The 12725-nt window shown below is 40.3% G+C and overlaps 1 protein-coding gene across 1 annotated transcript in view; it reads left to right on the top strand.

Moving 5' to 3' along the window:
• LOC111157666 (EF-hand calcium binding domain 6) overlaps positions 1–12725 on the top strand; it is a 202967-nt gene that overhangs the window by 46005 nt on the left and 144237 nt on the right. The window contains 1 exon segment of the mRNA XM_022519282.1: positions 8870–8994. Coding sequence (XP_022374990.1) covers positions 8870–8994 — 125 coding nt within the window.

Consider the following 12725-nt stretch of genomic DNA (forward strand, 5'->3'; position numbering starts at 1 on the left):
TAAGAGCTAGGAGGCCCTTCTGCAGGACCAGAGTTCACAGAATGCATGTGACAAGCATGGGGGGAAGGAGAGCATTCTGGTCCAAGGGCCTTTGGCGGGGGATGGCGTTGGCCTAAAGCACAGGCCATGCATTTTGCCCATAGGCCATGCATTTTGAAGCATAAGGTGGTGTCTTGCTTGATTATAGAAAAATTTCATCATAAATAAGTTACCAAACACTTACCAAACATTTGTTCCATGCCAGGCCTTAGGCTAAGCTCATTCCTGTAGTCTCTTTCCATATTCACCACAGTCCAGTGAGGCAGGCACCGAGGCAGGTAAGTGAAAGGATCGAAGTAAACGAGCCCATCCCAGCCCCCAGAATCAACCACAGTCAGCATGATTCCTGGCATCTTTCCATGCAGATCTGTGGAAAGGAGAGACAAAGAGGAAGAAAGACATTTGTAAAAATGGGTTCATATAGATGCTATTTTACATAAGTTTCTACTTTTCTACTTTTCCTTTTTCCTTGAGTATTAAAGAAGCATAGGAATTGGGGCGCCTGGGTGGCTCAGTGGGTTAAGCAGCTGCCTTCAGCTCAGGTTATGATCCCAGGGTCCTGGGATCGAGACCCGCATCCGGCTTCCCACTCCACGGAGAGCCTGCTTCTCCCTCTCACTCTGCCTGCTGCTCCCCTGCTTGTGCTTTCTCTCTCTCTGTCAAATAAATAAATAAAATCTTAAAAAAAAAAGTAGGAATGGAAATGAAGTCTTGAATATGTCTTGGCTGGATATCACAGATATCAATATTCGTGGGTCACACTTTCCAGTTTCCAAACATCAGAGACTTTGACCCACGGTCTGTGATATTGAGTCTGGTTATGGAGAAGCCTGAGGCTTGCCTAATTTTCTTACTGGGGGTGTGCTTTTTTTAGCTGGCTTCCCCAAAGAATTATTTGTCCCTGAATTTCAGAAACATAGCTAGGCTAGGTCTTGCTGCTGTGCCTTCGGTATGTTTTCCAAAGTACAGTGTATTTTTAATCGGCAGATCCAATTATTTTTTTCATTTCAAGATTTTTTGGGAATATTATATATCTTTGAATAAATCTTTGGTTTCAATTTTCTGATCTTTAACTTCAGTGATACAAATTATCCTTATGTTGGGTTGTCTTTGTCTTCTGCAGCAAATGATCTCAAAGTGCTATACTCTCTCTGATCTTTTCCTCTGAGGTCACAATGATCATCTCAGGTCTTTTATCTGTACCTGTAATTTGATTCTTGCCAAGGTCAATTTTATTCCATGCTATTTCTACTTTATTTATTACTTCTTTATTTCTACTTTATTTATTACTTCTATCATGGCCTTTCCTTTGGTCTACTATATTACTTTCCCCTCTCGTTCTGTTGTTTTATCATCTTGTTTTACTGAACGTGTGTTCTCAATAAAATGTTCTGTAAAGTAGTATGTACCTTTTACATTTTATCCAAGATGGGATCTTTGCCTTTTGCAGTATGATACTCTCCTTCCTTCCCAGTCCACCTATACCAGCCCCCGACACTTTTCCAGTAGAGTTTTCCTAATTTCAAGAACATTGGGTAGGGGTGCGTGGGTGGCTCAGTCGGTTAAGCCTCTGACTTTGGCTCAGGTCATAATCCCAGGGTCCTGGGATCGAGCCCCGCATCGGGCTCTCTGCTCAGCAGGGAGCCTGCTTCCCCCTCCTCTCTGCCTGCCTCTCTGCCTACTTGTGATCTCTGTCTGTCAAATAAATAAAACCTTTTTTCAAAAAAAAAAAAAAAGAACATTGGGTTAATGGATACTTTTTATTCTATTATGCATTGTTAATTAGTCTACCTTCAAATAGTATTATACTAATTCACATGAAGTATAAGAACTTTACCATCAGTATTTCCAATTCGTCTTTCCTATCTTTTGTTATATTGCTGTTACATGTTGTGCTTTTATATACGCTATAGAGACAGAATGCAGCTTCTCTTGCTCTGCTGAGATTTTCTATCTGTTCGCTCATTAAGAGTATATTTTCCTTTATATTCTCAAACACTTTGAAATGTAAACTTTTAAATGTTTTAAAGTTTTCATCTGCTAGTTCCAACATTTAGATAATCTCAGAGTCTGGTCTTTATTGATTCCTTATTTTGTTTTGTTTTGTTTTGTTTTTTTCTTGAACAGGGATCACAGGTTCCTGTTTTGTTTTGTTTTGTTTTTCCCATGTCTCACAGTTTTAGAATTTATCCTGCGTAGAGTAAATCTTGCATTGTAGAGACTGTGCATTCTCTTTTGTGCCTCTGAGGAATTTAAGCATTTGTTTTAGCAGCCAGTTGATTTGCCTGGACTCAAGCACTTTGTCCCGCCAAGGACTTTCACACTTGAAATCTTTTTTGTGCTATTTTAGCCTTAGCTGGGTGTCTTATTGTATGCTGTACAAGTCCTGTTCAGGGGTTAGCCCAAGATCTTGGCAGAAATTATGCACAGATGTTAGAAGTCCTCCTCTGTGCTTTTCTTTTTGGGGTTTTCCTTACTTTCTTACTTTCCAGCTGCTGTATAATCCTGAACTCTGTTTTCTGTTTCCTAAAGCCAACAGGACCCTGGGTTTATATCCAGATTCTATCTATTTAGCATCAGTTTGGCTGAGACCTACCTTTAGGCAAAAAGCCAGAACTAAAGAGAAATGCAGTCAAGTGTTTCTCTGTTTTTCCAAACGTGGACTCAGGTTGATGTCAGTTGCCCTCTAGTGCTGTCAGATAGTTTTTTGTTTATATTTTGGCCAGAGTTTATAATTGTTATCTGCTGAGAGGATAGGTTCAATATGGGCCAATCCACTATAATTGGAAGTAGAACTTTCTGGCTGCCTAAATTAATAGTTTCTTCTTGCCTCAGTCTACACTGGTAGATTTTTTTCCATTTTTTACTTATTTACTCATTTATTTTTACTTATTCTTACTTTCTAATTTTTCCTTTTCTTTTTTTTTTTAAGATTTTATTTATTTGACAGACTAAGATCACAAGTAGGCAGAGAGGCAGGCAGAGAGAGAGGAAGGGAAGCAGGCTCCCTGCTGAGCAGAGAGCCCGATGTGGGGCTTGATCCCAGGACCCTGGGATCATGACCTGAGCCAAAGGCAGAGGCTTTAACCCACTGAGCCACCCAGGCGCCCCTGATTTTTCTAATTTTTGCTTATGTCATTAGGAATTGTTAAGTAGGAAAAGTTGTGTAATAGTTTCAGTTCCAACATGGAACTCTCATTTTTTTTCCATTTTCTTGTCAGTAATTGGCAACTTTTCTGTTCATTAGGGATACATAAAATAATGATGCATCTCACAATGAAACACATTGTCAATTTGATTCAATACGAGATATATATCTGGTTATTCTGTATGTTCCTGTTCCTGCAGTGTTTGCTCAAGTTCTTATTGCTATTAGTAGTTAAATTTGGGGGAGTCAAAAGCTATATGCAGGTTTTGACTGTGTGGGGTTTAGCACCACTAACCCTCGTGCTGCTCGGGGGTCAGCTGTAGTCATTTGGGGCTTTGGGCTGCATTATGTTAACACAGAGGGTCTGTTTACTGGTGTGTAGTGGGGAAGGAGGAATCACTGGCACCTGCCGGTCCCTCCCCTCCCCTCCCCATTGCCATCACATCAGCTCAAAATCCTTAGCCCCAAAGTCTGGATGTGACAGTATCAGCATATCCCTTCTGGGTTGGCTTATCATGAGAATTCTTTCATCTGGACCGTGGGTTGCCTAATTTGAATCCCCACCTTACTAAACTGTTTGGGAAAAAGCCAAGGAGTGCAGCAGACAGGTTGCTCAGGGTATCGATCAAACAAAGAAGACAGTGACATTATATGGAACAGGTCACAGGTCCTTTTAGGTTTCGATTCATCTTCTGATTTCTCTCTGTGTAAGTAAGGGAGTAGGTCTTTCTGTGTGGACTTGGCTTCCATATAACTGCCGCATTAGGAGCGAGAACCTTAATCCCATTCTGCTCACGTGCTTGGTTTCCCTTGTCATTTAGGTTATTTGAGGCTTGTCCTCTGGTAGATTTCTTGTGATGCGCTCATGAAAATGACATCCTTTGATTTCTTACATGTTCATGACAGTCTGTATGTGGCCTGTACGTTAAAAAATCAGTTTGTCTGAATGTAGTGATCCGAAGGGGCACCTGCCCCCAGTGTTCATGGCAGCAACGTCCACGGTAGCCAAACTGGGGAAAGAGCCCAGAGGTCCATTGACAGATGAAGGGATAAAGAAGTTGTATGTATATATATATACAGTGGAATATAACACGGCCATCAAAAATGGAATCTTGCCATTTGCAATGATGTGGATAGAACTGGAGGGTATTATGCTAAGTGAAATAAGTCCACCAGAGAAAGACAATTATCATATGGCTTCACTCACGTGTGGAATTTCATAAACAAAACAGAGGATCATAGGGGAAGGGAGGAAAAAATGAAACAAGATGAAACCAGAGAGGGAGACAAACCATAAAAAACTCTTCATCAGAGGAAACAAACTGAGGGTTACTGGAGGGTTGGTGGGGTAACTGGGTGATGGCGTTAAGGAGGGCATGGGACGGAATGAGCACTGGGTGTTATAGAAGACTGAAGAATCACATACCTGTACCTGTGAAACCAATAATACATTATATGTTAATTAATTGAATTTATATAAAAATGTTTAAAACGAAAAACAACAAAAAATCATTGTGGATATAAAATCCTTGATTCAGATTTTCATTCCTTAAGGATCTTAAATTTTTTTTTTAAAAAGATTTTATTTATTTATTTGAGAGAGAGAGAGCAAGAGAAGGGGGAGGGTCAGAGGGAGAAGCAGGCTCCCCGCCGAGCAGGGATCCTGATCCAGGACTCCATCCTGGGACTCCAGGATCATGACCTGAGCTAAAGGCAGCTGCTGAACCCACTGAGCCACCCAGGCGCCCCAGGATCTTAAATATTTTTACCCATTGCGTGGTGACTTAAAGTTTTGCTGAAGAAAAGTTTGATGACAGTCTGACTTTATTTCCCTTATTAGAGACTTGGTCGTTTTGTTCAGATATCCAGGTAATTTTTTTTCTTTTTATTTAAAACCCAGTAATTTTGCTAGAATGAGTCATGATGTTGGACACTTGTGATTGATTCTGTAAGGATCTGTATGCTATTTGAATTGGCAGGTTTGAGTCTTTTATTTCAGGAAGACTTCTGGAATTGCAATTTTTAGCAACTGAACCATTCCGTAGTTAGATTTTCTTCCCAATGATACCTTTTACATGTATCTTGGATTTCTTTTCCTGTCTTCTTTTTTAGACTGTAACTTTCTTGCAAGCATTCCTTCCTACCTTTTTCTTTTTTGTTTACTTGATACAATTTTTTTCTTTTTCACCCTCCTTACTGTTGTTTGTTTGCTCTTGTCTTCATTTTAGTTCAGTCTTTGTTTCTGAGACAGTTTTATTTCTGATTTGCTTCAGAGCTCTGTCATCCAATTTCAGAGTTTTTCTAGCTCTGATTGGTACTGTTCTCCCTGATTGGTACTGTTCTCCCTGATTGATACTGTTTTCCTCAGATGAAAGATCATCATGAGATCTTTCTCATCAATCAATAGGTAGCTAATATGTACTGAGTGTCTGGTGAGTGCCAGGCCTTACGCACTCATCACAACATCAATCCTCTTGGCAACTCTGTGGCATTTCTGTCCATTTCTTCTTGCAAACGGGGACCCAAAAGCACAGGCCTGAACAGCTGGTGACGGAAGGTTGCAGAGTCCATGAGCGGATCCAGAGTGGGTGCCCCTTACCTTCGTACTGTTTGCAGAGTTTCTGGATCTGACATCGAAGCTTCCACTGAGAAGTTCTTCTCTTGGCACTCCAACCCTGAAGCACATGGACAGAAAAGTAAATTCTACACTGTTTCTGATTTTTCTAGGATGACATTTTTACTATGTTTTAATAATACTTGTTTTCTATATGGTGATTTGGGGAAGATATTCTCAAGAGAGCAATGATTTTAAAGTATATGTCCCCGGGACGTTAAGCGTCCGACTCTTGACTTCGGCTCAGGTCATGATCTCAGGGTCATGAGACCAAGCCCTGCATCAGGCTCCATGCTCAGTGTGGAATCTTCTTGTTTCCTGCCCCTCCCCTGGCCACTTAATGCTTGCTCTTTCTCTCTCTCTCTCTTAAAAATAAATAAATAATATCTTAAAAAATAATTGTCCTCTATTTGCATTTTTCCCAAAATTTCATTTTCTTTTTTTTTTTTAAAAGATTTTATTTATTCGACAGACAAAGATCACAAGTAGGCAGAGAGGCAGGCAGAGAGAGAGGGGGAGGCAGGCTCCCCGCAAAGCAGAGAGCCCGATGCGGGGCTCGATCCCAGGACCCTGGGACCATGACCCGAGCCAAACGCAGAGGCTTTAACTCACTGAGCCACCCAGGCGCCCCAAAATTTCATTTTCTTAAGCACGTAATTCCACATACTTCTTTATATCTGATTCTATTTCTCATATGAACTCCTGCTTTTCTTTTGTCTACAGACTATGAATGATAAGGATACGATCTGCTCATGTCAGTTCCTTTTTGGGGAAAATGTGTTCTACAGGGACTCATTACCAGGAGCTGTTGGTGGATTTGATGCTGTTTTTACACTGTTGCATGTCAGGGAGTCTCTAGGTTGAATATTTGCAGGGACCACGACTTTTGACTTTTCTAAATATATAGAACAATGTTTCCTGTTCATTTTGCATGTTTCTGGCTTTGCTATGTTTATGTTCCTAATAAGCCATCATCTTGCTTGTCAAAAGCACTATCTATCTGGCACCTGAAGAAATGACATTGGGAGGTGGGGTTCCTTCTGTGCACTGATGACCTACATAAGTGCACATGTAAACTTTGGATTTCCTCTCTACCCCAGTTCACATCAGCACAGACCCTTTGGGGGAAATTAGCAGGTGGCAGGAATTATTAAGCTGGGCTGATGGGTGAGGCCTGGCATGACTATAACAAGACACACCCTTGAACAAGGCATGGGTGAGTTCTGTAGCTAGTCTGGGGTAGCGGATTTAATGACACGGGTCCCTGGACTGTGAGGTCCCCGAGGTCTGATGTTTACGGAGCAAGAACGGGTTTCCCTCAGTGTGCCGTGTGTCCCTGTGTACCGCTGTTAGAGCATCAGTGCTGCGGAGTGAAACACACACATAATATGCAAGGTCAGAAAACTGGGCTCCATGGCTGCAACTGAGTCAGAGCCCAGTTCTGTGGGTTCGCTTCCCCGTCACTGGATGAGGCTCTCGTGTGTGTTCGGAGATGCCAGTTTCAAATGCCTGGCACACCAAGGCCACAGAATTTCGGACCAAGTTCTGCCTTTGTATTTCATTATATAGCCAGCGGGGTCCACCGGGGGAAGCTACTTTTCTTTTACTTTTTTCTTTCTTGCTTTTCTTTTCTTTTTTTTTCCCCGTGTTTTTTGAGGTGGGAAATGGAATTCCAGATGACTGGCAGTTTGTTAGCTACAGCTGAGTCGTTGTAAGTGTGCTTAATTTGAGTGAAGCTTATCTGCAGACATTTTAGGAAATAAATCTGGGAAACCATTTGTGATTCTTTGCAGTCGACTTTGAGAAGGAAAACGGCTATATTTTAGATTTATTTTATTCTCTTTTATTGTAAAAGTAATACAAGCTGGCTGCAAAAAGGCAGAAACCGCAAAAAACACGAATAACAATCCCCGTATTCCTTCCACCTGAATCCTACCACTGTGTTCTTTTCGATGTATCGTCCTCCCCGATTTATTTTCTGCTGCATGGATGGGTAGATGGATGGGTGGGTGGGCGGACAGGTGGATGGGTAGACCTGCAAATACACAACATACGTATTAGAATGAAAATTAAATTATGCTAGTCATCCTTTCTTTCAATCATGAAACAATATATCAAGGAAAATTTTCCACGCCTGTTAATTTAGACAGGCACCTTTGTTTTTAATGTCTGTGGTATTTTACAGGCTTGATGAGCCATAAGTTATAAAAGCAATCCTCTATTAATGGGCATTTAAATTGTTTCATTTTTTAAAAATCTTTAAACAGTGCAGAAAATACCTGTACCCGTATACGTCTGTTGAGTAGTCCTGTAATTCCATTTGTGTAAAATTCTAGGAGATTTCAGAGTGTTTACGTCCCAGGTTTTCTATACATAAGCCAGAACCGATTTTCTTTATCATTCCCTTGTATCCATGCCTCTTTGACAAGTGGAAAAAATTAACTTGTTTTCGTTAGACTTACAATTACCAATGCGTTTGAGTACTTTTTCATACATCTGTTGCGTTTTTTAGTTCTTTTCATGTGAATTACCTGTTTATAACCTTAGTCTGTTGTTCTGTGAGTACTTATCTGATTGATTCGTAAGAGCTACTCATGCATCATGGTAATTAACCTACAGTTTTTCTCACTTGTTTTTCTTTCATTGTGATTTGTGTGTGTGTGCTTTTAACCAAACAAAAAATAAATATTTGTAACATCAGACCTATCCATTATTTAAATGATTTGGGGCTATAATGTGTCCCTTGGAAAGACTTTGCGCACAGAGATTGTACGCTATGTAATATCCATCTTAATTTTCTTCTACTGCTTTCATGGTTTTATTATTTCACTTGGTGTACTTTTTACTCTATCTAAGGTTTATCCTAGCACAAGATAGCAGGTAGATTCACTTTTTTTTCCCAACTTGTTCAGCCAATTATTTCAATACCATTTATTACATGGCTTCTCATGCTTTTGATTCATTCTGATCCTACTTTTTACTGGACAGGTTAGGATGAAAAGGGAACCCTGGATATTTAAATGTACCTTTGGCAACATGAATAAGAGGAAGCTCTTTTGTTTTAATAGAGATCTCATGGAACAATCAGCCAGTCAAGAATTCCAAAGAGGAGTGCCTGCACAGCTCTGCTTCCTCAGAAAATGTCTGGAAAAACCGCTCCTTAGACGAAATTGAGAGGACTTTTTGCCAAGAGGTAAGAGTGTCTCCCTCATGCCAAGGTTCTCTACAGTGTGAACTGAGGAAATTGACAGCTGTGGAAAACCGTTAGGTCTTGACGTTATTTCTAAAAATTTGCTTTGATCCTCCTTCCACCTCCCCAACCCTGAGGCCTCCTTCAAGTCCTGATGACAGTCCTTTGGTAATAGTAGAGGTGGTGAGAGTCTGCTTCTTAAGCGTCTCCTCTGTACTACTCACATACTAAATGTGGTAAGAAATATTCAAGACTGCCCTAAGGACATGAGACAACTTTATTGAGTAAAATAAAGGAAAACTTGAATAATTGAAGAGCTCTTTTTTTGGTTTTTGGATAGGAAGATTCAGCATTCATATCTGCTCTCCTTATATCTGGATATAAGGATATATCCAAATCTATCTGGATATATGCGTATCTATCTATCTAATATACATACACACCCATATATAGATGTATATATGCATATACATGTATGTAATATATATGTATATATTTTCTTTTTGAAAAGTTATGGTAAAGGACTTGCAGTACCACATAAAAAATAATTTATAGGGGTGCCTGGCTGGTTCAGTAGGTAGAGTACTCATCTCTTGATCTCAGGGTTATAAGTTTGAGCCCCACAGTGAGTGTGGAGATTACTTAAAAATAAAAGCTTTTAAAAATTATAAAGGTATAATATTTAAGACACTATGGCACTGTCTTACCAACTACTAGTAGGTAATGGATTGGTCTTTATGTGTGAGTTTAGCATATGATATCAGGCATTCCCATACAGTGTGGTGGAGCTGGGGAGTGGCTCATTCAGTAATTCGGATAATTCACGAGGCAGCCATTTGGGGGAAAAAGTTTGTAACCTTCCATTCTTCACACCAAAACAAATTCTATATGCATCCACTATTAGATTTAAAAATGTGTGTGAAAATTTTTTAATCTTGAAATTGAGACTTCCTTTTAAGTGTGATGTAAAGCCCGAAAACCATAAAGAAAAAGACTGATACATCTGATTATATTAAAATGAAAAGCTTGGGGCGCCTGGGTGGCTCAGTGGGTTAAAGCCTCTGCCTTCGGCTCAGGTCATGATTCCAGGGTCCTGGGATCGAGCCCCGCATTGGGCTCTCTGCTCAGCGGAGAGCCTGCTTCCTCCTCTCTCTCTGCCTGCCTCTCTGCCTACTTGTGATCTCTGTCTGTCAAATAAATAAATAAAATCTTTAAAATGAAAAGCTTTTGCACAGCAAAACTTTGTGTAAACAAATGGGAAACTTGACAAAATATGTGCCACATAAACAAGAGAAAAATCATAAATATTCCAAAGGTACGTAGAACTTTTAACAATGAATATAGAATTTTCTGGAGAAAAATGTCAATGAGGAAAAAAATTAACAAAAACCAGTGTTGATCAAGGTGTTGGAGAAGTGAGTGTATGTAATATTGTGTTGGTAAATTAGTAAAACTTGTTTTCTGTTATTGTTGTTAATAAATTTATTGTTTTCATAAAAACAGAACCATTACAAAATGCATTAGCATTACCAAAAAAGTAAGCAATTCTGAAAAGTACAAAGAAGAAAGTATAAATTATTCAAAATCCACCACCCAGAAATAATCAAAGGCAACATTTGGCGAACATAATTCTAGGTCTGTCTTTATTCGTATATATAGCAGGATGGCTGCCTCAGTGGCTGGGTGGGTGGATACATAGATAGACATAATTTTATAAGAAGAGAATCATGCTCCTTTTTACAAATAAGACATATTTAATTTAAATGTCTTTGAATTTACCAGAGGTAAAGGAGACATGGCACCCTCGTAATTAACCCTTCTGTGGGGCCTCCCGTGTGCCGGGCCTTGTTGGGTATTTCCCTCCTCAGCCTTACAGCAGCTCCGTAAAGGCACTCTTACCATCCTGGCTTCAACTTGAGGAAACTGAGGCATGGAGGGGTTTAATGACCAGCTCAAAGTTACCCCGCCCATCAGGCCTGGTTTAAGTCCGAGTTCTCAAGTCCGGCTTCAAGTGAAGCTGAAGATAGATGTGCACTTTGGTAAATATTTCTTTACCACAAGATATATTAGGTCCCAAAAGGGACTTCAAGACAAGAAAAGAGATTAAGAAAGACATTAAGAATTGCAGAAATGATGGTGTTTTTGAAGGATCTTTCGATTATAGGCAGCGCGGGGCGGGCTCTCACTTCCTGTGCCCCCCGCCCCCCCCACCTCACAAATGTCGTTTCTGTTCTGTTCTTAGGGTTTACAATGATGTTAACACTCCATTCTGTTCCTATAATTCCGCTAGTTGTCTTGTCTTCGTTTCGTATTTGCGTGGGTTCAGTGCACATCACTACACTCCAGTGCTTACCATAGTTAATCCCTTTCAGAGTTCATTATTTTGATTTATTTTTGGGCTGGCTGGATTTCACTGTCAAGTAATTTCCTTAAGAAAGGCTCATGGGTACTTTATTCCCTCTGTTTTTTCATATTTGAGACTCTGCCTCTGACTTTCCTACTAGAACAACGTGGCTGGATATAATTCTTCTATCTTCCTTTCTCTCCCTCAAAATGTTGTAAGCATTGTTCCATTGTCTTCTGGCACTGGGTGCTCTGGAGAAGAAGCCTGAGGACAGCAGGTATTTTTTCCCCTTGTAGGTGATTCCCTAAATCACCTACAAGGTGATGCCTAAAGTTTTGGTTTTTGGTTTAGGGGTGGGTTTTTTTTGGTTTTTGTTTTTTTTTTTTTTTTTTTTTTTTGGCTCCTTGAAATTAAAAAGCGAAACTGAGCTGTACTGACCTTAAGCATTTTGTCAAAGTTTCCTGGATCACAGGGTGTCCTTTTGATGGACAGATTCAGTCCTCCCTTCATTTTTTTTTTTTTTAAGATTTTATATGTTTATTGGACAGAGAGAGATCACAAGTAGGCAGAGAGGCAGGCAGAGAGAGAGGAGGAAGCAGGCTCCCCACCAAGGAAAGAGCCCGATGTGGGGCTTGATCCCAGGACCCCGGGATCATGACCTGAGCCGAAGGCAGAGGCTTTAACCCTCTGAGCCACCCAGGCGCCCCTCAGTCCTCCCTTCGTTTGTAGAAAACTTTTTCTGTGTCGCTAAAATCTTCCCCCACCTTCCATCCTTCCCTCCTTCCCGCCTTCCCTCTGTCTTCCCTGCATCTTCCGTTCCCTCCATGTTATTCCCAGCCATCCTCCCACCTGGCCATCTTGGTCTACCCTTGATGGCTGCCACCTGCTCCCAACTTGATCCAATACTTTTGTCTTTTTCCTCTGCCTTCAGTGACAGTCTTTTGAGCCATTTCTTTATTATTCATTTGAATTTCAGCCTTGCTTCTTACGCTTGCTGTTTCTAAATTTGTTTATTAGCCCCTGTAATGATATTATTTTGGTTTTCTATCTCGCTTTGGACTATCCCTTCTCTTTCATTGTTCTGTCATCCTGACTTCAAGCTTTTCTTGTAATGAATTCCTATTCTTAGTTTCTTTTTATGGCGCGAAACTTTTGTAGATGATGTGTTTATATTTATTTGTATTATGTTTCCTTACAGACTGAGCTCTTTGTTTTTTGCCTGATCTTTCTTTTCTTTCTTCCTGTGGTTTTCCATTGTCTATATACACACAAATTACATGTTCTCTTATGGATACATGCTCCCTGTTTTGTGCTAATCCAAATGACACCCCTGGAAGGGGTTGAATCCGTATCTTTCGGTGCACCTGTGCAAAGGTCTCTCTAGGAATTA

Source organism: Enhydra lutris, unplaced genomic scaffold, assembly GCF_002288905.1.
Source record: "Enhydra lutris kenyoni isolate GAN:26980312 unplaced genomic scaffold, ASM228890v2 scaffoldscaffold55, whole genome shotgun sequence".
In the NCBI taxonomy this organism is placed as follows: Eukaryota; Metazoa; Chordata; class Mammalia; order Carnivora; family Mustelidae; genus Enhydra; species Enhydra lutris.